At 54.2% G+C, this 25,066-nt stretch overlaps 1 protein-coding gene across 1 annotated transcript in view; it reads left to right on the top strand.

Moving 5' to 3' along the window:
* Window positions 1–25,066, top strand: part of TBC1D22A (TBC1 domain family member 22A) — a 326,227-nt gene that overhangs the window by 219,854 nt on the left and 81,307 nt on the right. The window contains exon 11 of the mRNA XM_060113299.1: window positions 22,863–22,990. Coding sequence (XP_059969282.1) covers window positions 22,863–22,990 — 128 coding nt within the window. The remainder of the gene's footprint in view (window positions 1–22,862; window positions 22,991–25,066) is intronic.

The following is a 25,066-nucleotide window of genomic DNA, read 5'->3' as shown; positions in this document are numbered from 1 at the left end:
ATCCGATGACGGACACTTAGGTTGTTTCCATCTCTGGGCTATTGTAAATAGGGCTGCTATGAACATTTTGGTACATGACTCTTTTTGAATTATGGTTTTCTCAGGGTGTATGCCCAGTAGTGGGATTGCTGGGTCATATGGCAGTTCTATTTTTCATTTTTCAAGGAACCTCCATACTGTTTTCCATAGTGGCTGTATCAATTTACATTCCCACCAACAGTGCAGGAGGGTTCCCTTTTCACCACACCCTTTCCAGCATTTACTGTTTCTAGATTTTTGATAATGGCCATTTTGACTGGCGTGAGGTGATACCTCATTGTAGTTTTGATTTGCATTTCTCTAATAATTAGTGATGTTGAACATCTTTTCATGTTCCTCTTGGCCATCTGTATGTCTTCCTTGGTGAAATGTCTATTTAGGTCTTCCACCCATTTTTTAACTGGATTTTTTTTTTTTTTTGATAGCGATCTCCATGAGCTGTTTGTATATTTTGGAGATTAACCCTTTGCTGTTTCATTTGCAAATATTTTCTCCCATTCTGAGGGTTGTCTTTCCGTCTTGTTTATGGTTTCCTTTGCTGTGCAAAAGCTTTTAAGTTTAATTAAGTCCCATTTGTTTATTTTTGTTTTTATTTCCGTTACTCTAGGAAGTGTGTCAAAAAAGAGCTTGCTGTGGTTTATGTCAAAGGGCGTTTTTCCTATGTTTTCCTCTAAGGCTTTTATAGTGTTTAGTCTTATATTTAAGTCTTTAATCCGTTTGGAGTTTATTTTTGTGTATGGTGTTAGGCAGTGTTCTAATTTCATTCTTTTACATGTAGCTGTCTAGATTTCCCAGCACCGCTTATTGAAGAGGCTGTCTTTTCTCCATTGTATGTTCTTGCTTCCTTTGTTGTAAATTAGGTGCCCATATGTGCATGGGTTTATCTCTGGGCATTCTATCCGGTACCATTAATCTATATTTCTGTTTTTGTGCCAGTACCATACTGTCTTGATTACTGTAGCTTTGTGGTATAGTTTGAAGTCAGGGAGCCTGATTCTTCCAGTTCCACTTTTCTTTCTCAAGATTGCTTTGGCTATTCGGGGTCTTTTGTGTTTCCACATGAATTGTAAAATTTTTTGTTCTAATTCTGTGAAGAATACCATTGGTAGTTTGATAGGGATTGCATTGAACCTGTAGATTGCTTTGGGCAGTATAGTCATTTTCACAGTATTGATTCTTCTAATCCAAGAATATGGTCTATTTCTCCATCTGTTTGTGTCCTCTTTGATTTCTTTCATCAGTGTTTTATAGTTTTCTGAGTACAAGTTTTTCTCCTCCTTAGGCAGGTTTATTCCAAAGTATTTTATTCTTTTTGTTGCAGTGGTAAATGGGAGTGTTTCCTTAATTTCTCTTTCTGATTTCTCATTGTTGGTGTACAGGAATGCCAGAGATTTGTGTGCATTAATTTTGTATCATGCAACCTTACCAAATTCATTGATTAGTTCTAATAGTTTTCTGGTGGCATCTTTAGGATTTTCTATATATAGTATCATGTCATTGGCAAACAGTGACAGTTTTACTTCCTCTTTTTCAATTTGTATTCCTTTTATTTCTTTTTCTTCTCTGATTGCTGTGGCTAGGACTTCCAAAACTATGTTGAATAATAGTGATGAGAGTGGACATCCTTGTCTTGTTCCTGATCTTAGAGGATATGCTTTCAGTTTTTCACCATTGAGTATGATGCTTGCTGTGGGTTTGTCATATATGGTCTTTCTTATGTTGAGGTAGGTTCCCTCTGTGCCCATTTTCTGGAGAGTTTTATCATAAATGAGTGTTGAATTTTGTCAAAAGCATTTTCTGCATCTATTGAGATGATCATATGGTTTTTATTGCTTAATTTGTTAATGTGGTGTATCACATTGATTGATTCGCATATATTGAAGAATCCTTGCATCCCTGGGATAAATCCCACTTGATCATGGTGTATGATCCTTTTAATGTGCTGTTGGATTCTGTTTGCTAGTATTTTATTCAGGATTTTTGCATCTATGTTCATCAGTGACATTGGTCTATAATTTTCTTTTTTTGTGATACCTTTTTCTGGTTTTGGTATCAGGGTGATGGTGGCTTTGTAGATTGAATTTGGGAGTGTTCCTTCCTCTTCAATTTTTGGGAAGAGTTTGAGAAGGATCGGTGTTAGCTCTTCTCTAAATGCTTGATAGAATTCGCCTGTGAAGCCATCTGGTCCTGGACTTTTGTTTGTTGGAAGATTTTTAATTACAGTTTCAATTTCATTACTTGTGATGGGTCTGTTTATATTTTCTAATTCTTCCTGGTTCAGTCTTGGAAAGTTGTACCTTTCCAATAATTTGTCCATTTCTTCGTGGTTGTCCATTTTATTGGCATATAGTTGTTTGCAGTAGTCTCTTATAATCCTTTGTATTTCTGCAGTGTCAGTTGTGATTTCTCCTTTTTCACTTGTAATTTTATTGATTTGCATCCTCTCCCTTGTTTTCTTGATGAGTCTGGCTAAGGGTTTATAAATTTTGTTTATCTCCTCAAAGAACCAGCTTTCAGTTTTATTGATCTTTGCTATTGTTTTCTTTGTTTCTATTTCATTTATTTCTGCTCTGATCTTTATGATTTCTTTCCTTCTACTGACTTCGGGTTTTCTTTGTTCTTCTTTCTCTAGTTGTTTTAAGTGTAGGGTTAGATTGTTTAATTGAGATTTTTCTTGTTTCTTGAGGTGAGATTGTATTGCTATAAACTTGCCTCTTAGAACTGCTTTTGCTGCGTCCCATTATGTTTTGGATCATCGTGTTTTCATTGTCATTTGTTTCTGTGTACTTTTTTACTTCTTCTTTTATTTCTCCAGTGATCTCTTGGTTATTTAGTAGCATACTGTTTAGCCTCCATGTATTCGTGTTTTTTTGTTTTTGTTTTTGTTTTTTTTTTGCTGTACACGGGCTTCTCACTGTTGTGGCCTCTCCCGTTGCGGAGCACAGGCTCCAGACACGCAGGCTCAGTGGCCATGGCTCACGGGCCTAGCTGCTCTGCGGCATGTGGGATCTTCCCGTACTGGGGCATGAACGCATGTCCCCTGCATCAGCAGGCAGACTCTCAACCACTGCGGCACCAGGGAAGCCCTATTTGTGTTTTTTACAGTTTTTTCTTGTAATTGATTTCCAATCTCCTAGTGTTGTGGTCAGAAAAGATGCTTGATATGACTTTCAATTTTCTTAAATTTTCTGAGGCTTGATTTGTGACCCAAGATTTGATCTGTCCTGGAGAATGTTCCATGTGCACTTAAGAAGAAAGTGTATTCTGCCACTTTTGGGTGGGATATTCTGTAAATATCAATTAGATCTATCTGGTCTATTGTGTCATTTAAAGCTTGTGTTTCCTTATTTATTTTCTGTTTGGATTATCTGTCCGTTGTTGTAAGTGGGGTGTTAAAGTCCCCCACTATTATTGTGTTACTGTCTATTTCTCCTTTCATGGTCATTAGTATTTGCCTTATGTATTGAGGTGCTCCTATGTTGGGTGCATAAACATTTATAATTGTTATATCTTCTTCTTGGATTGATCCTTTGATCATTATGTAGTGTCCCTCCTTATCTCTTATAACAGTCTTTATTTTAAAGTCTATTTTATCTGATACGAGTATTGCCACTCCAGCTTTCTTTTGATTTATATTTGCATGGAATATCTTTTTCCATCCCTTCACTTTCAGTCTGTATGTGTCCCTAGGTCTGAAGTGGGTCTCCTGTAGGCAGCATATATATGGGTCTTGTTTTTGTATCTATTCAGCCAGTCTGTGTCTTTCGGTTGGGGCATTTAATCTATTTACATTCAAGATTATTATCGATATGTATGTTCCTATTACCATTTTTTAAAATTGTTTTGGGTTTGTTTTGTGGGTCTTTTTCTTCTCTTGTGTTTCCCGCTTAGAGAAGTTTCTTTAACATTTGTTGTAAAGCTGGTTTGGCGGTGCTGAATTCTCTAAGCTTTTGCTTGTCTGAAAAGCTTTTGATTTCTCCATCGAATCTGAATTGAGATCCTTGCTGGGTAGACTAATCTTGGTTGTAGGTTTTTCTCTCTCATCACTTTAAGTATATCCTGTCCCTCCCTTCTGGCCTGCAGAGTTTCTGCTAAGAAATCAGCTGCTAACCTTATGGGCATTCCTTTGAATGTTATTTTTTGTTTTTCTCTTGCTGCTTTTAATATTTTTTCTTTGAATTTAATTTTTGTTAGTTTGATTAATATGTGTCTTGGTGTGTTTTTCCTAGGGTTTATCCTGTATGGGACTCTCTGTGCTTCCTGGAGTTGAGTGACTATTTCCTTTCCCATGTTAGGGAAGTTTTCAACTATAATCTCTTCAAATATGTTCTCAGACCCTTTCTTTTTCTTTTCTTCTTCTGGGACCCCTATAATTCGAATGTTGGTGCGTTTAGTGTTGTCCCAGAGGTCTCTGAGATTGTCTTCAGTTCTTTTAATTCTTTTTTCTTTATTCTGCTTCTCGGCAGTTATTCCCACCATTCTGTCTTCCAGCTCACCTGTTCGTTCTTCTGCCTCAGTTATTCTGTTATTGATTCCTTCTAGTGTATTTTTCATTTCAGTTATTGTGTTTGTTTGTTCTTTAGTTCTTCTAGGTCTTTGTTAAATATTTCTTGTATTTTCTCAATCCGTGCCTCCATTCTATTTCTGAGATTCTGGATCATCTTTACTATCATTACTCTGAATTCTTTTTCAGGTAGATTGCCTGTTTCCTCTTCATTTATTTGGTCTTGCACGTTTTCACCTTGCTCCTTCATCTGTGACACATTTTTTTTGCCATTTTATTTATTTATTTTTATATGAGTGGGATTGTGTTCCTGTCTTACTGGTTGTTTGGCCTGAGGCTTCCAACACTGGGGTTTGTAGGCTATTTGGTAGACCTGGGTCTTGGTAGTGAGATGAGGAACTCCATGAGACCTCACTCCGATGAATATTCCCTGGGATCTGAGGTTCTCTGTTAGTCCAATGGTTTGGACTTGGAGCTCCCACCACAGGAGCTTTGGCCCAACCCTGGGCTCATGAACCAAGATCCTGCAAGCCGCCTGGGGTGTCAAAAAAGAAGAAAAGAACAAAATAAAAAATAAAATTAGACTAGGAAATTAACAGATATGTTAGGAAGAATATAAAAGTAAAAATATAGATGAATCAACAACTGGAAGGTACATCAGTGCCATGATAGTAAAAAAGAGGAGAAGGGAAAAGAAGAAAAAGGTGGTGGTGGTGGGGAAAGGCCTTGGCTGTGGAGGGTGGGGCCTAAGCAAGGACAAGGCCTAAGCAAGGGCGAGGTTTGGCCGGTGGACGGGGCCAGTGCTCAGGACCCACAGGGCTGGAAAAGGGACTCTGTGGGGGGGGTGGGCTTAGGCTCAAGGAACAGAAGGGGCCCAGGTGTGCCCCCCACCCATGGTCTCATGGGGCAGGGACCTCACCAGGGAGCCCAGCAGGCTTCCTGAGCTCGAGTGGGCGGGGCAATCACCCTCTGCTCCTCTCCCGCTCCTCCTGGATGGCCCCTCCCGCCTGCCTCTTCTGATCTCCCCGGCCTCCCTCCTATGCCCCCAGGACCCACGTGGCCTGGATGGGGCTTTGGAGGGGGTTACCGGCCTGGGAGCTCAGTAGGCTCCCCAGCCTGAGTGGGCCAGGCGATTGCCCTCTGGTCCTCTCCCGCTCTTCCTGGAGAGTCCCTCCCGCCTGCCTCTCCTGATCTTTCCTGCCTCAGGGGTGCCGATCCTCTCTGGCCTCTGCTTCTCCTCCCCCCTTAGTCCCCCTACGTCCTACTGGTTCATTTGCGGGTTCCTCCCAACTCCTTGTGCACCAGAGTCTCCCACCAGGTGCCCTAGTTGTGGGGAGATGCTAACTTCGTGTCGTCCCACACCGCCATCTTGACTCCGCCTCCCCTATTTCAGTTTTAAAAAGGAACATTTGAAGATACTCAGCCTCAGTAGACATGTAAATCTGGTTATGTCTATGCTTGGTTTTTTTTTTTTCAGAACACTTAAAATCAGATCTTAAAGAATTGCTTCACAGGGCCTCCCTGGTGGCGCAGTGGTTGAGAGTCCGCCTGCCGATGCAGGGGATACGGGTTCGTGCCCCGGTCTGGGGGGATCCCATATGCCGCGGAGCGGCTGGGCCCGTGAGCCATGGCCGCTGGGCCTGCGCGTCCGGAGCCTGTGCTCCGCAATGGGAGAGGCCACGGCAGTGAGAGGCCCGCATACCGAAAAAAAAAAAAAAGAATTTCTTCACAGACTAGTGAGTTTTCCCGTGGGGAAGGAAACAGGCATAGAAAGGGACTTTGGTGGATAGTTCCTGGTGGGGCAGACCCAGTGGAGGGGAAGTGGGAGGAGACAGGCACGCCCACCCCCTAAAGGCCTGTGACTCCTTTGCAGGCCAAGGTCTGCTGGGCTCTGTCCTTAGCTGTGGAGGGACCGTAAAGCTGAGGCCCCGGTAGGGCCACCAGGGAGAGGTGGAGAGACCTGGTCATTAGTCAGCCAGTCTGGGCCGGGTGGCCAGTGAGCATAGCCCAGAGGGAGTTCTCTCCACACTCTAAACTGTCCTAGGGCTGCTTGGGGAGGCCAGAACCACCAACAGAAATGCGCATCCTCAGGCTTATCCAAGCTCTGCTTTCCCTTTCCTGTAGGAAAAATGGGGACAAATCCTTCCTACCTAATCTTAGCGGTGTCTGATTTAGGAAATAAAAATATGGAACACTCAGTTAAATTTGAATTTCAGATCAGTAATGAACCATTTTTTGTTCGTTGGATGCAATATTGGGTACATACTGAAATCCAGAGTTCACTGAGCCTCCTGTATTTTATCTGGCAACTCCGCAAAGGGAGAGTTCGAAGTTGCGTCAAGCTGGAATTTAAGCTTAGTCCTGAGCTTGAGGCTGCCGTCTTCTCCTAGAGGTTACAGGTGGCAGTGAAAATACATCTCGCACATGATGGGTCATTTGAAATTAAAGTATACACGTGCACACACACGCCAGTAGACACACACCTTTACACGCATATGCACACACACATACCAGTATACACACTCTCCCACACCAATACACACATACATGCATGCACACTCACACTGACACACACGTACGCACCAACACGCGCATGCACCAATGTGCACACACCCCTCTGCACTCATACATGCCCACTTTAGATGTGGTTCATTTTCTGGGCGTGGCTGCAGCGCTTGAGGTTAGTTACTTTCCCATTCTGCCGAGGGGCAGACTGACCTCGTTACACATTCCGGCCACCCGACATGTCCACAGAGGGGCAGCCTGTCTCCTGGGAGGGCTTCTTGTTTATGCCAAAGGCTTGGATTGACCTGTACACCAGCTGAGCTCATTTGACTTTCCTCAGTGCAGACATTGTAATGAGGCTGGTCACCAAGTGATTTTTTTAAGTGAAGTTACTCCTTTTCATTTGGTTGGATCAGTTTCTGACTTATTAATCATTATTTTCTGAAAGGCTGGCTTAGGGCCCCTCAACCGTCTGGTGAATGTATTCACAGTCGCCCTGGGGATGGTTGGATTTTTTTGCGCTGTGGATGATGACCTTCGGAGATGTGTTGTGTGTCACTCAAGTCCTCGCGCACAGCCGCGCTGGGCTGCCCGTGCCTCCCGGGACACTCACCTGGTTGATCCCCGTCCATGAGTGCAGGCGGGCTTGTAGGAGGCCCCTGCCTTCCGCCTCCTAACAAGATCCACATCTTCCTTCTCTCTGGTCCACCCTTCACGCTGCTGCTGATGTAACGGCAGGTGGACCTCGGGACTCGCGGTGCAGTGGCCCCCAAGGCCCTTCGCAGTTTGATCCCACACCCCTTCATCCTCCAGCCAGCTCTAGGCCGTGCTGAAGCCTGGGGCTGTTTATTTTTCCTTAAGCACGACATGTAACCTCAGCCGTGCTGGGATCCCTGTTCCTGTTGTTTCCTTTGCCTGGAACGCTGCCACCTCGGCCACCCCTGCAGGCAGTTAGACCCTTTCTCATTTGCTGTGTGTGGCAGAGCAGGGCAGCGCCCCAGGCTGGGGCGCGGTTTGACGGGTGGAGGGAGGGGAGGCAGGCGAGGTAAGTGACAGATGCGACTTTGGCCTTCAAGGAGCCCACAGCGGAGTAGGAGACAGGCCACAGGAGCAGGACACGCTGACGCAGCCTGGAGAGGCTCAGTGGCCCCGGGCTCGCCCACCCGGTGGGCCTGCTGCTATGGAGGGTCTACGGGATGCCCTTCTTTAGGCCGTAGCCCGGGAGGTGCCGTTGACAGTCCCAGGAAGATGTCACTGTCACCCTGATCTAGGGTGGCACCAAGCCCCTGGGGCCCTGTAGTTTTCCTCTGTGATGTCCTTCATGGTTTTGGGCCACCCCCAAATTCTCCACGGCCAGTACGCTGTGACAGGGCTGCTGGGGGCCCGGAGCATGTGTCCATCGCTCCACAGGGTGTCTGTGGTGCACTGGGTGGGGTGGGGGCAGGTGTGCGGTCTGCGGGCCTGTATGTAGATGGCAGCCTGCCCGCCCCCTGGCCCCGTGCTCCTGTGTTTCCCGTCCTTCCTGTGAGGCCATGGAAACCCTTCCTTTGGCGGGGGGGTCATCCTGGCTGCTAAAGAGCAGTGACAAGCTGGGGGCATGTAAGTTGGTGGGAACCTGAGGGACAGGTTGACCTCCCACTAGGGGGTTAGAAGGAAATTAGATGCCAGAGTTCCGGTCCCCTGGTGACAGGGGCTGCTGATGCATGAGCAGACACGGGAGGCTGGTTAAGAAGCCGAGGAAAGAAGGTGGGCCCTGCTTTGGGCTCCTTGGAAACCGTTCTTGAACGTTTCTGGCTTGTCCTGAACCACCACTCAGCACAGGGCAAGACTCCGGAGGCCGGCGTGCGTTCAGATTCTGGTTCTGTCGCCCCAGCGGTGGGTGTGAGTGGCGGGTGATGGCCCCGTGGTGGCCATGGTTTTCCCGGGAGTGTGAGAGTCAGCACAGGGAAGATGCTTAGGAGGGTGCGAGCCCAGCCAACTTTGTACCTCTGTTATCTCACCATTATCTTTATCAACTGAGTAGCAGGCGGGTAGCGGTGGGTGGGTTAGCACTCCTTTGGTGGGGTTAGTCCGCGGCCTCTGCACCCTGGGCAGGCGCCTCTGTCCACCCCCGGATGCCCGTTAGCGTGGCCGATACTGACCCAACCCAGGGGGGCCAGGGGGAGTGCCGGCTGTCGTTATTATTAAAATTTACACTCTCACCCTTTGGGGAAAAAATGCCCAAATGTACTCCTGGAAAGTAGTTTCATCTCGGTGTGTTAAAGGCTTAACCTGCATATACATTTTCCCTTCCCTGTGTTTTTAAATTTAGGTTAAATGCGATTTTAATGAAATTTCTCTGAAAGCTGTCTCGACTACACTGTAAGGTTAAAATTGACTTATTCTTTCAAGATAGAATTCAGTTACAGCTAGTAAACTAGATTCAGCTTTATTACCATCCAAGTGAAAATATTTTTATTACCGCTACAGTGTAAGCCGTGGGAGAGGAGAGGATAAATCAGCGGAGCAGCCCTGGCCCGTGGAATATTCAGCGCGTGACAGTGAGAAATAACAAGCTCCCCTCCCCCGCTTGTGTCTTCATTAGGCCCCGGAGTGACTGATGGGAGCCGGGAAGGATGGCGATGCTTCCTTTGAGGCGCGGGGCCCTGGTGACAGGCAGAGCACACGCGTGACGGCAGTGCTGTCAGGCACGGGAAGTCACGTGGGTGCGGCGACTCCTCTGTGTGTCCCTCACCAGCCCGTCTCCCTGTCTCGGGCCAGGGCTTTCCCCCCACGGCCAGCGTCCTTATTCCGATGGCTCCGTGCTGTGCCTGCCTGAGACCTTTGGACAGCAGGTGGCCCATGGGTTCTCACTCTCCCAGGGCGTGTCTGGTTGATTTAATGTGCCTTCAGCTGAAAACCCACATGGCTGTTTGGTTGCGTTTTGGGGAAGAGGGATCTATTACTCAGGCCAAAAAAATCAAAGAAGGAGAGGAAGTTTCCTGTAATCTAAAAAATAACGTATTATGAATAAACCCCTGGGTTCTAGTTCAGCCTCCATCACCGACTCTGAACTTGGCTGCTGCTGCTGCTGATAATAATAACGGCAGCTGGCATCCATTAGGTGCCTATAGCGTACAAGGCACTGTTCTCAGCTCTCTCTCTGCATCGCTGTGCTGGTTTTCGCAGTGCCCCTGTGAAGTGGTGCATGCGTCCCCATTTTGAGAGCCCTGCCCCTTCTCTGGCCTCAGTTTCCCCTCAGGCCGGGTGATCTCCATGCGGCCTCCAGCTCTGCCCATCCTGCCTTGGTACTGAACATGGGAGAACCCACTGAGCAGTCTCCCAACCGTGCGGGGGACCTGGTGGTATCCTCGGGCTCTGAGTCATGCTCGTCCCCGCCTGCGCCCCATATTTCCTTGGGGAGCAGCAGCCTGTGGCAGCACCGTGGCTGTGCCTACCACCAGACCCCCCCACGCTCCGCCCCTCTGGGGACTCCTGGCGGCATCTCACGCCTTCTGCTGCCCCATCCGCTGTGCCGCCCTGTGAGGAGGGAGGAGGCCAGAAGATCGAAGTTGTCTTCTTTGAATAAAGAGCGGCGGTCCCTTCCCCTTGGCTTTGAGCGGGTGCCCACATCTCCGTCCCCCATGTCCCGGCACCCAGCACGGCGCCCCGTGTGTGCAGGGTGTGCTCCGTGCCTGTTGGTGGGTTAACAGTCAGGTGTTTGCTGTGCTTCCTGCACAGGGGGGCGCCCTCAGCGTCCGTGGCTTCGAGTTGCTTCCGTAGAGTTTGAAGATGAAGCTCCCTGTGTACAAAGTGCAGGTTTGGGTGGGTGTTAAAGCGGTTTCCCTGTTGGTTATTCTAGTCTCTAGATGTTTGTTGCACCACATGGGTTTCCTTGAGGCTTTTGTTTTGCCCGAGACTCTCAGGTCCCCCTCCTCCTGCCCTTCAGTCCATAGGATGGGCGGTCGGATGCCTGGGAAAGCTCGTAATACGTGCCAATGTAGCCCCGGCTGCGGCTACATCATTTGTAAAAGGGACAGAAAATGCTGCATATGCAGGACAGACGAGCAATTCCTGGCTGAGTCGCTGAGAGCCGACCCCCTCGTGGCCGCCTGAGACTGTCCGGCCTCAAAGTGAGTCCCCACTCCCACCCTCCCCCGCCAACCCCACCACTGGCCGAGCTGGGCCTTCCTCACTGGGACCCAAGGGCCTCTCGGACTTGCTGGCTTCTCCCACTAACTGACCTCTGTGCTGCTGTAGAGATAGTGCTTTCTCTGTGCAAGAGCCTTGATCCCAAGTGACCATCTTCACAGACATTTCCCACCCCCCCCAGGGGTGTCACGTCATCGGGGGAAGGGACGATGCCTGCCAGAGAGCTTGGAAGGACTCGGCTCCACTGTGCAGGAGGGGCTGTACCGGCCCGACGTGAAGGGCCAGTGGCTCAGGGGTCCCAGGGCTCAGCACCCCTGTAGCCATGCTGGACGGCCCAGCCCTCCGCCCTCCGTCCCTGCCCCTGCCAGCCTTTGCTGCAGGAACCCAGTCCCAGGGGCCTCCCCACCGTCATCCTAGGACCTGGGGTCAGGCCTGTAGCCGCCTCCAGAGCCTGAGTGGTGTGTGGGGAGAGGTGGGCTGGGCCCTGTCACCTGGGACCCTGCTTGACCCTCTCTGGCTCTCTACTCCATCCTTTCTAGGCCTCCCTGTCTCCCAGCCCTTTGTGTTTTCCTCCCAGCTTAAGCTTGTTTTCAGGTGCTCCCCCCGAGCAGGTGGAGAGGGATCTATTTTCTTAAGATCAAGGGACAACTCTCCTCCCATGTCTGGGCTGGCAGGGTCCTGGGAGAGTCTTGGGGCTGGCGGCCGGAAGGTGGGACTGCACTGAGATGCCCCCCAGGACAGAGCAGGGTTTTTAAGACCTGGAGCTGAGGTGTCGTTGGCTTTGACCATTGAGGACATTCTGTCCTGTACGAGCAGACAGAAGGTTAACAGTTGCTCTGGGAGTTCTTCCTTCCAGGCCCACACTTAGCACCGGATCGTAAAAGACTCCCCGTTCACAGGCGGGGCCCTCGAGATGCCTGGGCCGCCACCACCCAGCCCACTTTACGGCCCCAGGAAGCGGGTGAAGGTGGGCTGGGGCGGGGCCGGCCCCTCGTGGGACGAGGAGGCGGCTTGGTGCTTGTGTGAGAGATGCTGCACCTGTGACTTGGTCGGCCCTTCTTCCCGGAAGCACCCGGAGGTGCCGGCGCGGAAGGCCACGTGGGGATTACTGGTTCACCTTCGGCTGCTCGAGTGCGGGCCTTTTTACTTGGGAAGCGGTGATGACCACGCAGTGGTTAAGGAAAGGCCGGCACGCGAGGCCTCCCGAGCAGTGAATTAGCGGCTTTTCTCCTTAATGATCATATCTTTGTGACCCTCCACCCGAGATTGATGTTCGAGGTTTATTGCCAAACCGAGACGAGTTAATTAAATCATAAGTAGAGACGTCCAAATAAAGCGATTCTCCTTGACCTTAAGAAGAAAAAGTTGTCTTGGTTTTGAATGTAGGCCATCAAGTCTGGTTTTGAAATGATTCCCCGAAGCCATTTTTGTTCATGGTTACAAGTTGCTAGAGAGAGTGTGGGTGGCTTTATCTCCCTTACTGTAAAGAACCAGCGTCCCTCTGAAATCAGGACGGGAGGCCGCCCCGGCAGCAGGGCTTTTCCATGCGGGGCTTGGTGGAAGGAGGACAGTTTATTGCACGGGGGTCAGACTCCTTTCCACAGTAATAATCCCTTTCAAGAAGGCAGAGGAGGCACGTGCTGTTTCTGTGAAGGGGGACCTGAGATGGGCCCTCTGGGCCCCCCATGCCTCAGGCTGTGGTCCCTGGCGGGCCCACCCTCAGGGTGCTTTCCCTGGCCCGTCCGAGCACCCAGCTCCGCCCTGCAGTCACACCCCCATCACCGCGCAGGGGACAGTGCAGTCCTCCGTGCTCTGCCGGGCCTGGGTCCCCCTGCACAGAGACCCCTGGTGTCACGTTTGTGGTGGTAGCCCTCCTGTGTCCTGGGCGGTGGGCAGGATGGGGAGGGCCGGGGTGCGGGCACAGGCTGTCCAGCTGCTTCTCGAAGCCCCCCGCTCTGTCCCAGCACACCCCTCCCTGCCTCTCTCCAGGGCCCGGGGCTGTGGGCTCCCCTCTTGGCTCCGCGCAGGAGCCAAGCTTCAGCGCAGGCTGAAGCTGGCCAGGCCATCGGGGGAGCCCGCTTGTCCGTGTGTCTCTGTTTCTCACGCCTACCTCTCTGCCTTTCTCTGGCCCTCGAGTGTTTGCCCCCTCCTGTTGCTGTGCGGGGTGCCGGGAAGGAGGAGAGGTGCGTGCAGGTGTCAGAAGCCCCTCTAACGGCCTCTTAAGCTGCCCTGGTCCAGGCTGGGGTCCCGGACAAGGGGCGCCAGTGGTCTCCGCCGGGCGTTGCCTGGGAACAGCCCCGCACCCAGCAGCGGTGGGAGTGCTGGGGTGCTGGGCACTCAGCCCGTGATGCTCTGCCCGCAGCAGGCACTCGGTACGTCACCCGTCCCCCCGGCTGGTGAGGTCGGGGCTGACGGGACCTGACCTGACACACGGGGACTGAGGCCGCCAGGAGCATTCTGCTCAGGTCACACAGATGTAGTGTCCCTCCGTCCACTCTGATGAAGTGTCTGTTGACTCTGGAGCCCATGCTTGTCACCCCTCAGCCTGGGCTCCTGAGGGCCCCGAGTGTGCCCCTGCGTGTGCAAGCGTTTGTCCACGTGTGCGTGTGACCGCTCCAGTCTCTGGTTGGCGCCCTACTGAGGGGTCTCTTAGCACCTCTCCTTGGAACCCGTGAGAGCGACGAGGAGACCCGCTCCCCCCGTCTTCCCCAGTGCGTGGCAGCCAAGGTCCCTGAGCTGGACACTCATGCAGCCGGCTCTCTGGCACGTGGGGACATGCTGGCGCCGGGCGGTAAGAACGCGGACCCGTGGCTGTCCTCTGCAGCTGGCACCTGGGGGGCACCGGAGACCAGCAGGCGGTTAGGGGCTGGGGCGAGACGGGCACAGAGAGCCGTTGTCACAGAGCTGCCTGTTGTGTGTACCTGGGAAATGACACAGTGCGACGGGACGCAGGGCTGAGGGGTGCGGGTCCCCACGTGGCACCTGGGGAGCCTGGAGGGGGTCGCTTTGGGTATTCTCACATTGTCAGCGGCGTGGGGAAGGTGTGTCTTCATTTGATCTGCGCCAAGCAGCCTGAGGACAACGCATGCTCTTAGCTCCATGTTAAATGGATGCCTTACAGGGATGTGTGGACACCGTGGCCCACCTCCTTCTTACACTTGGATGCCTCCCTCCTGATTGCAAGGAGACCTGCAGCTCCCTCTTGGCGCCCTTATTCTCGCTGTGTTCACACCGTCCCCCGGTGTGGAAAGCGCTCCAGCGGGAACGGCCTCCTGGCCTGCGACCACATGTGTGCAGGCGCTCTGGGTGAGCGCAGTTTCTCGCGGCATCACCCGTGTGGGCTGTTCTGCGTCGTTTGCTTGCTGACAGCAGCAGCGGGAGAGCCAGGGCTGGGAAGAGTGGCTGGGACGGGAAATCCAGCCGTGCTGGGGGGGTCTCAGCAGGTAGGATGGGGACGGGGAGGGCTGGCTCCTTCCCAGGCGAGCAGGGTCAGCCGCAGGCCGTTGTCTTCCTCCTGCTCGTGCCCTGGTTGAGAGCAGCCTCTGCTTATCTGCCCCTCAGGCCCCTGCAGGGCCCCGCCTGGCCTCCGGGGCCTCCGCTGAGCCCTCCTCACTTCGGATGCCCCTGGGCTGGCCGAGCAGCTGAGGGTTGAATTAGGGCTGCCAGGAGAGTCTCAAACACCCGTGTCCCTGGTTCGGTCCTTCCCTGCTTCACAAGAGCCCAGCCCTTCCCGGTAGCACGGGGCTTCGCAGGCTCATTAAGTCTGTGTGCACGTGCGTGCTGGCGACCCGAGACCCTGGTGCACCCCCTCTGTCTTAGCACTGGGAGCCCTGGGGGGGCCTTCGGAGAGGCCCCCTGAGCACTTGCTGGCCTGTCAGCCAGCCTGGTCAGGGCAGCCCAGACTCTGTTGTGGGTGCTGGCCTCCTGGCGGGCAGATGCTCGGTGTTCATGCCCCAGGTCCCCCGCTCCACACCGTGGTCACCTGGCTGGCCAGCTCACGCCTGAGGAGCCCCAGGTGGATGTTTGGGGAAGCTGCCTTCATGGCACACACTGTTGAGTCTTTAGTTTACACAGGAGCCCTACCATTCACTCATCCCGAGGGCCAGGCCAGGAGCGGCTGCGTGTGTGCAGAGAGCACCCAGCCATGCAAACCTCAAGGCCACCAAAGTGTCACAGGCACTCTGTAGAAGTCGAGGTAGGGGCACTGAGGAAGGGGGTCAGCTCCAGGGTGGAGAGAGGTCAGAAAAGGCTTCAAAAGGACAGTGATGCTTGAGCTGAGTCTTGAATGTGGGGAGGCATGGACCAGCCAGTACCAGGCATGGGGAGTCTCAAATCCAGGTCAGACTCAGACACATATTTTTTGTGGCATATTCTCAGTCTTGAAGTGCACCGGGAGAGAGGGAAGACTTCTGGGAAAGCTGTACGTTTTCGATTGCATTGCAGACTTGGGTGGTGTCAGGGCTGACCTCCTGCCCTCGGCGAGCTGAGATCTGTCCACAGTGCAGCTCGTTGAGATCTGCACACCTCACCAGCCCCGCCCTGTGTCCCCTCTAGAACCGTGCATGGGTGTGGGGGGATGGAGCTGAGATCCATCCACCGGATCTGGCGTCGCACCCACTTCCTCTCTCCTCTGGGCGTGGCCAGGGCTAGGGGCAGGGAGCCCTCACGTGGCTTGTGGAGCAGTCGGTGCCCTGCGATGTGGGCTCCGTCTCCCGCACTCTGTGGAAACAGCCCCAGTTTGGGGTGTTCGTTGAGATGCCCGTGAACACATCTGTGAAGGGAGCATGATTTCATACCTTGTCGCTGCAGTTCTGTGTAGCTCCAGAAGAACTCATATTTTGGACAATGTTACTGTCGAAAAAATAGACCTTAATGCCTCTCTAGGGATGGAAAAATGGTGTGTGTGGTGTCAGATAAACGCTATTTCTTTACAACCTGCTGGGAGGCTTCATTCCATCCCACTCTCATGTTTATGCTGGGGTCCTGAGAGTGTGGTGGTGTCCCTGTCCCCAAGGCCAGGTGTGCCTGGTGTGACCTCCTCCCGGGGGTGTACTGCCCACTTTACAAACGGGTAGCAGCCTGTAGGGTCCGACCCACCGTCACCGCCACCCCTGTTCTTTCTATATAACAAGCTAGCGACCCCGTGGCCTGGCCTGGGTGTTGAGCTAGCCTTGGAGGAGTGATCTGGGGAGAACGTATCTGCAGTTTGGCCCCTGCCCTGATGTCTCTCTGGATCTCAACCCTCAGGGTCGTTTAATGCTGGAGGAAGTCCTCTGTTTGTACACCAAGTGCCAAGTGGGTGCCCCGCAGCACAGTGCTGCTACTACCTGCCAGGGTGAGTGTCAGACCCCCGTGAAGGGCTCAGTTCTCCGGGAAGCGCCAGCCGCATGCCCGTGGTCCCCAGGCCACCCGTACTTGTGACCCATCAGTGATAAAGGCAGCGGTTCCTGGGGCCCCAAGGCCTGATTGCTCGCTGGAGCAGCTCACAGAGCTCAGGAGAGCCAGCCAGAGAAGAGAGGTGCAGGGGTGAGGTCGGGAGGGGCCTGGGGACTCGGCACTTCCTCTCGGCCCTGGAGTCAGGGCCTGTCACCCTCCACGGTTCACGTGTTCACCCACTGAGCCCGCGCGTCCAGAGTTTTTACTGGGGCTTCCTCACGTGGGCATGATGGACCAAGTCACGGGCCCCCCTGATGGAGCTCAGTGCCCAGCTCCTGTCGTGTCCTGAGGTCCGGCCTCTGCGAGCCCCGACCCTGAGACCCTGGGACCAGGGGCTGTCACCTGTGGCCCCATCAGAACACGCGTGTCCCCTGTGGCTGGAGGGGCAATGCATCTGCTGGTCTCAGGTCCTGATAGAGCCCCTGCCCAGAGCGTGGCTGCCTTCCCACTGTTTGTCTAGGTCCCCATGTCCTGAGTCCTCTCCCTTTGCCCCTTTGCTCACTGTGCTGTGATGGCTGAGAAGGGTCTGTGTGGAGCCTGACGTGGGCCTGTGGCCCAAGGCCTTGGGAGCCGCGTCTGCTCTCAGCTGCTGAGAGCAGGCTCCCTGTTCAGCGGAGGCCTTGTTCGCCTGCTCAGAGCTTCCCTGGTGGATTTACTTCTGGAAAGAGACTTAGCTGCCCGCCCTCCCTCCTCTTGGCCTGGTACCTGTGTCACATGCCCACCGTATGGCAGCCACTACCCCGGGACTTTCCCGAGAGGGTGCCGTGAGGGAGCTGGGGCTCTCCCCGTTCCAGGGAGGGCCTGGAGGCGCTGAGAGCCTGGACAGCCGTCTGGAAGCTGACCTGGGATCTGAGCCCAGCTCTTCTGACGCTGTAACCCGAGGTCTCTCTACTGTTCTCCAGCCTGACCCGGGCTCTACTCTGCCTCAGGAGGAAGACAGGCCCACTCACTGCGTGAGCGTGTCGTGTGCTGGGGAGTGGAGTCAGGTGTCCTGGGTCCTGCGCTGCTTCCTTCACTCCCCCCGTCTGCCTGCCCCGGCCCCTCCCAGCTTGGGTCCTCTGTCCTCCTGGTGGCCTCTGGGGGCGGCCACGGCAGGTCTGTCTGCAGCGGGGAGCCCTGGACGCTTCTCCCCCGGGAGCTGCTGGGCCGGGCGTCCTGGGTGTCGTCCTCTGTCCCGCTCCTTCCTCCTGCCCCTTGGCACAGCCCTGCGCCCTGGGTCCTCGGCCGGGGGTCCTGGGCATGCGGCTCGGCCCTGCCCCTGTTTGGGGCTGATGCTTTTTTCTAGCTGTTTGTTCTTACCGTCCATCAGACCTGGCAAACGAGGAAGGTGGGTGAGCCCAGAACAAGGCCTCCTTGGCTGCAGAGAGGCCGGCATTCACTGTCACTGGCTCTCGCTTTTGTTCTTCTTTATCTTTTTACCTGATTAGAATATTGAAATCTCCACCCCCCCACCCCAAACCAAAACCTTTTTGGGCCTCGCCCAGCAGAAGTGGGTTGGGGGTGGCTTGGGGCGGTTTTCCTTGTCAGGTATCTACGTGTGAGCAGTTAGGTTCACTCTTGGGGCAAATAAATCTAAGCAGTGCCTGGCCCTGCGTAAACAGTGCCTATTCTTCGTGCCAAGTCAACGGGATACATGTTTTTTTTTTTTTCCTTTTTAGCATAAATCTTGGGACACAATCTGTTTGTGTAATTTATTCTTGTTTTTGATGAAGAAGACAAGGTGTTTCAGCAGTTTCCAGCCTGCAGGCGCACTGTTTCAGGTGCGGGGAGAAGCGTCCGGCACGTGCTGGGCGATGGCACTTGCTGTACCTTTGTGGCCGTCTCTGCCTCCGAAGAGGCCGTGATGGAAGAACGTCTCCTCAGCCTGAAAGATGATAATAATTACGTCTGCCTGCTCACTCGTTCCATGTCCCCTCTACTTTCCAGTGAAATGGAAAATTCAAATCCAGAGTCACTGCTCACCGAGTTAACTTTATCAGTGACAGAGTGTGTGCTCACACTTGCTTATAAGAATCTTTCCAGCACATACATTTGCGCTCCGATGTATATAAATGGAAAGTAATGGCTGGAGTTTAGGCGTCCATTTTTCAACACGTTCAGAGCAGGAGGCGGCCTCTCCAGAAGCTCACTGTGTGTTAGGAGGCAGTGGCCACATCACTCTTCATTGTGGCTTCCAGAGAAGCCAGGCCATCAGTGAGAAACGGCCACCTCCACGTGACCAAGGAGTGCCTCCCGCCGTCCTGGGACGGCTGCTCCTGTTGGCTGGGGTGGCCTGGTCGTGGGTCGGAGCCTGGCGGCCAAGGCTCGCATCCCCACCAGGTGGGCCCGGGGGTGCCTGCTTCGCTGCTGTCGGGAGCTCAGGCCTGCGTCGGGCAGAAGAGAAGCCCAGGCCCTCAGGACACTCAGAGTTGGTAACTCTGGTGAAATAGACACCTCGGAGGCTCTAAGTGGCATTTTCTTTCTGTCTCTCCTGCACATTGCTGAGCTCATGGAGGGCAGGACGCCGGCCATGTCTCCTCTGTAGCTTCACTGTCACAGGCGGTGGGGTACATGGAGACGCCCGAGACCTTCCCAGAAAGAGCTGATGAATGAGCAGCCTCTGCCCGTGTCCTCATGGGGTTGATGCTGTGGCCGTTGCTCTGCAGAGGCCCCGGCTGTGCCCAGGGTGCTGGTACCCGGAGATACTGGACGGGTCTGTGGGCCCATCTAGCATCGTGGGATCATTTCAGGACATGGAGAGGGACAGTCCTGAGTCTGCTGCTGCTGCGTGCACCCCCGGATGGGCCACCTCGCCTGCTTCTCGCGTGGGCACAGGTCTCGTGGGCAGGAGCTGGCCAGTGGGCTGTTGGTCCTTGCACTCCGGCTGGGATGGGCTCCTCTGGCCAAGCCTGAGACGGGGTGGCGTCTGCCAAAGCCTCGTGGGGCGGGCCTCAGGTGGGACTGCCGGAGGAGAGAAGGGGTTTATTTTTACTTGTTTGGTTAGGTTCCTTCAGTGACAGATGTTCCGGAAATATGTGTTTAATTTTGCAAATCAGTGTGCTCACCAGTTCACGTTAGAAAGGTGTCGCGTGCCTCCCGGGCACTTATTAGAGTTGCTTGTTTTCCCCGCTTGTAAACAGTGACCTTCTGCATCAGCCGAGGAGGCCAGTGGCACTGCAGGCGCAGGGACGTGGCTGGGGGGCTGCGGGCAGCTCATTCCATGCCACCGCCCTGCCCCCACCTCCGAGTGCGTCCAGCCCCGGCCATCACTCCACTCGACCCGCGAATGTGCCAGGCACATGCCACACGCCGGGCCTGGCTCTGTGCCAATCCCTGGGTCCAGACAAGGTCCTGCTCCACGGGCACCGCGGTCCAGGGACACCCAGGGCTCCACAACTCATGAAAAGTCACCTGAATCCACGAGGGTGAACTTGGAGTCGCCCCGCCTCCCCGATTATCAACACCCGGCGAGCGCCTGGTGTGGGGTGGTGTCGGCGCCCCGCGTGGGCCTGGGCAGGAGGCGCCTGGCCCAGCCGGCCTGCCGCCCGCTGCTCTCTGTCCTCGGCCCATGTGTCCCGTAGAGTTTCAGTGGCTAGTGAGTGGCGGGTCCTGGAGCCCCTGATCGTCCAGGTCTGTCCTGGGAGCAGCCCCTGCTGGGTCCCCGTCCTTCGGGCGCTCTGTATTCAGGAGGCGGTTTTCTCCTCGGAGCTGTCACCGTCCTTCCACCCGCTCTGCCCCTGCTGCTGACTGCACTCGTGGAAGCTCACTCCCCTGTTTCTGTGTAAAAGATCCTTGTTCAGTAAATTGATTCATTTTCTGAACTGCCGGTTTTCAGGTGTTGATGGTATTTGCGTCTCCCGTTGGCCAGCATGCTCGCATCGGTGCCCCGGCTTCGGCAGGGGCTGCCACCCTTGGGGAATGGGCACAGGGGGCCACTCAGGGCCCCACGGAACTTTCCAGCTTTGTAGCTGCTGCTGTTTTCAGCTTAGAAATAAATCTTAATTCTTTAAAAAGAACAGGACCTCCCATCGCATTGCTGAAAAGCTCCGCAGTATCTCGTCGTGGAGAAATAGGAGGAGGGGGATGACTGAGAAATGGGCGGTTTATTCACATGTTCAGTTACCCATTTTCTAACTTCATTCATTCCCTAATTCCCTCGTTCATTCATTCATTCACCCGTCGTCTGGCTCACGCTTACTGGGCACCTAGTGTGTCCCAGGGCTGCAGGTGCAGAGGGGTCTCAGGCACCACACCTGCTGTGGAGCAGCTCACGTCCTGGGGCGGGCACGGCCCTAAGCAGCGAAGCCCGGGCAGTGTGACACGGGGTCCGGGGGGAGGCTGTGGAACCAGGAGGAAGGAGGCTGGCGTGGGGGGAGGGACCGGGGTGGTGCCCGGGTGGGGCCTCACCAGGCACACAGTGTCACCCGAGCGGGCGCAGTGCTGGGGGGCCAGGGGCCGAGCAGGGCGGTTCTGGCCCAGCTGGTCCTTCTTTGTCTGCCAGCTGGTGTCTCTCAAACTGTGGGCCATGTACGGGGCCCTCACGACGTCTTGAGAGGAACCCCCTCATGGTATTAGGTGGCCCCTGAGCTTACAAGCTGGGGACACGGGGAGGACACTTCCCCTGGCAGACCCCAGGGCTCTCCTCGGTGACGAGCCGTGTGGCTCGTTTCTGCCGGGGCTGCCGCCCTGGAGGCTCTGCTGTGACTCTGCTCCCACTTTATCCTCCGCTGGAGCAGCAGGGGACCGTTTTGGGTCGTGACATGAAGTTAACAAGTAAGTGTATTTAACACAACATAAGCTGATTAGAAGCTGTAGAGCGGACCACAGAGCCAGCCCTGCCCTGCGTGGGGAGCTCCTCCTGGGACGCGGACCCTACGTCAGAGGCTGGAGCCCTGTCTTCCTCTGTCTCTGGGGGCCCGGGTGCCGAGTCCTTGTGTACTTGTCCCTGAGAGGGCTCCCAGCACAGGTGTGTGGCTGACATAAGAATCTTCTGGAGACACAGAAACTCAGATCCTGCCAGGGAGATTCTGATCCAGAAAGTCGAGATGCACCCGAGAAGCTGTGTTCTAACAGCTGCCGAGATGAGGATGACGTCTGGGAACCCCTGAGGTCACTGTCGGCCCACACTGCAGCCCTCTGAGCTGGCCTCACGCTTCCCCGATCCCCTGGCTGTCGCTTATTTGTTTGCCGCTTCTAGAACTTTCGTCGGGAGAACTGAAGGAGCGGTACACTCTTTTCAAGGTTGCCTCCCAGGGCAGGCGGGGAGCCGGGGGTAAGACCACAGGAGGAGCCAGTGACTCCGGGCATGTGCAGACACGGGGCTGTGGTCCACACTCGTGGGTCCTGGTGGGCAGAAGTCAGGGTGGGCACGTCCCAGTCCCCAGTCTGGATAATTAGGCCATACTTGCCTGTTTTATAAGGCAGCACCCGTCCTCCCCTGGCCCTTCGAGTGGCTCTTCCCAGGGCAGAATGTTGGGAAAATGGGGCACAGTCACCATGACCCCCAGAGTCTCTGCTTCCTTGGAGGGGCACTTCCAGGGTCCCAGGACCTCGGAGCTCCAGTGAGCTCTGAAGCCTTTCCCGCGGGTTGTTGAGAGCCCAGCAGAGAGGCCTGGGCAGGGAACGCTGGGGGCTCGAGCCGTGGAGCGCCGTGACGGGGAGAGACTGTGGCTGGTGGGAGATGGCGCTTTGGGCCTGGTTCTCCCCAGGGGCCCTGCTGTCCTCACAGAAGCCCCAAACCTGGGATCCAGGGATGGGCCCGCCTGCCCCGTCACAGGCCGGGCCCGGGAGCCCGTGGGGCCTGGGAGCCCGTGGGACCCGGGCCGGCACGAGGTCGAAGCCATCCCCTCTCTCAGGACTGCAGCCCGTATCTGGTGGACCTGCCTGTGGGCCAGACGGGTGAAGGTCAGCTGAGCCCCGCCACGTGCCCCCGAGCGTCCGCCGGCCTCTCGGACCAGTGCCGCCATCTGTAGGGCAGGACTGGGCCTGCCCGTGTTCCTGGGGTGGGGCTCGGGGCGTCCCAGACGGGGCGCACACTCCGCCCGCAGGAGCTGTCGTGGTCCTAGTTACCGTCACGGCCGTCACCACCCGTATTCCTTGAGGGAGAGAGTCTGAGGTCTTGGAGTGGAAGTTCCTTTTCCGTCTGTGCTCCTTGGGGGCGGTGCCTCGGCTGGTTGGAGGGCTTCCGAGGTGGGCCCGGGGCCTCAGGGAAGGGGCAGACCTCCGGGGGCTCTCCTGACAGCCGCGGGGCCTGTGTTTGTCCCTGCAGGGCAAGTCCACCGGCACCTGGACCAGCACGAGGTGAGGTACCTGCAGTTCGCCTTCCGCTGGATGAACAACCTGCTGATGCGCGAGGTGCCCCTGCGCTGCACCATCCGCCTGTGGGACACCTACCAGGTGAGCGCCCCTTGCGCCCCCACCTCCTGCCGGGTGCCCGCGGCCGGAGCCGGGCCAGGTCCTACCCCCACGAGGGGCCCGGCCATGTCCTCGGCACCTCACCTCCTGCCGCCTTCTGCTCTGGGTCCGTTTGCTGTGCTCGATTTTGCCTTCGAAGCATCCTCTCCACTGAAATGTGGTCTTTTTAAAGTCCACTTCTGGCGTTCTTGTCATTTGACTAGACGTAAGAGAGGGAAAAGAACTTTCTGTAGTTTTACCTGTAGCTGGATTTCAACCCGCTGTGCAGTTTGCACTTTGGCCAGGGCCCCGGGGCAGCTGTAACTCCAGCGAGACTTTGAGCTGCATCTACTGGACACACTCACGCTCAGGACTCACACCTTGTCTGTGTTTTGAGTCACTCATGATAAAGATTTTTAAAAGTCCCCGACAGATTCAGTGCGCTCTGAAGTTTCCTCCTCTCCACAGCGTTTTCTGGAACAAACCACCTTTGTTCCGTTGAGTGTCGCGTTGCTTATTCTAACGCCTCTCCAGTTTCTTGGAGATGCTTGCTGAGGCTGAGGCCGTGCCGGGGGTTCCACACTGGCCTTTCCTCATCCCTCGCGGCAAGCAGGCACCTTGTGTGGACTTGGAGTGGCGTCCCCTCGGAGGCTGGCTTTCATTCTTAACTCCGGGAGGCAGGGTTTTCCTGCACTGGGCGCCAGCCCTTCGTGGGCCTTGGACGGGGCAGCTGCCTTTGGAGGCCGGGAGAGGGAGCCCCAGGCCACGGGCTTCTTCGTGGGGCAGTAGGAGCCCCAGGCGCAGGGTTGGGCTCCTGTGCATGGACGTCCACGAAGACGGCGGTGGGGTCCCCAGGCCCCAAGCAGGCTGGAAGGGCCTCATCCCCCGGCCTTCTCATCAAAGGAGCCCTTGGTCTAGATGGCGTGATCGTCCCGTGGGATGGGGACCTTGAACTGCTGCCCTGCTGGCCCCCATGCCCGCTAGCCTTGAGTTCTGAGCACATTTCTCCCAGGTCATCGAGAACAGTAGCCCAGAGCTTTATTCCTCACCCTGGCCTGTGTGCCCGGAGTGGGGTCTGTGGCTGTTTTTGTGGCTCTGAAGCCCTGTGTTGTGACTTTGCTTTTCCTTTTTGCAGCTGTATGTTCTAATGGTGTTGGCTACAGAAATTATGACTGGTCAGTAGCCGCATCCAAATCCCCCACTTTGGTTTTGCTTTCATAGGTACTTGACAGCTACAGAATTTCTAGCCCCTCACATTTCCTGGGACTTAAAGCCGTTTTGCGGGGGCTGTTTGGTTAAAGTTGCCATTGGCCTGGTGCTATCGATCAGGTCTCAATTACGTTGCAGGAAACAAAACTTCGTATCCCGTAAATTTTGAACGCTCTCCACTGTGATGGGTTACACTGAGGTCCTGACCCCCCTCATTAAACACAGAGTCCCCTGTAATACTGTCCCCATGATGAATAAATTAGGTATTAAGTCAGTCGCATCTTGGGGAGCAGAAAATGGACCTGCGCGTCTGTGGTCCTGCACCACTTCACTAAAACTCCTAATAGATATTAAAACTTTAAGCACAATTGTGGCATCTTTATTGAGTTAATTTTCTTGAAATTAAATTTTGTTATGAATTGACTCATTTGTACCATGGACTGATCATTGGACTGACAGTACCCTCGTCATAAACCTTTTCATATCTTAAAAATTGGGGGTATTTCTATTTTACAGGCTCAGGTAACCATGAAATTGTATTGCGTCTTTTGGCAGTGAAAATACTTAGTAATCGTAGGATGGCAATCGGGTGATTACTTTCCCTTAAACTAGGGTGTTTATTAGCTGGGCCGTTACAGGTTTCAGTAACTCTTTAACCCCTTACGAGGTAGCTTAAAATCCTCTTGGGACATGTGTCAACAGAAGGCTATCCATAATCTGTCCCAGGCCGTGGACTAGATGGTGGCACAAAAATGAATGAGGGGCATTAGTTACAAGGAGGAAAAAAGGCAATTAAAAAGCGCAGACCATCCAGAAGTAGCCTGAAGAGCAGGGAGGTGAACCCTGCTCCCTGGTGCATGATGTGCCCCA

This window comes from Mesoplodon densirostris, chromosome 11 (genome assembly GCF_025265405.1).
Source record: "Mesoplodon densirostris isolate mMesDen1 chromosome 11, mMesDen1 primary haplotype, whole genome shotgun sequence".
Classification (NCBI taxonomy): Eukaryota; Metazoa; Chordata; class Mammalia; order Artiodactyla; family Ziphiidae; genus Mesoplodon; species Mesoplodon densirostris.
The sequence above is the reverse complement of the archived record's forward strand: the minus strand, read 5'-3'. Positions and strand labels throughout refer to the sequence as shown.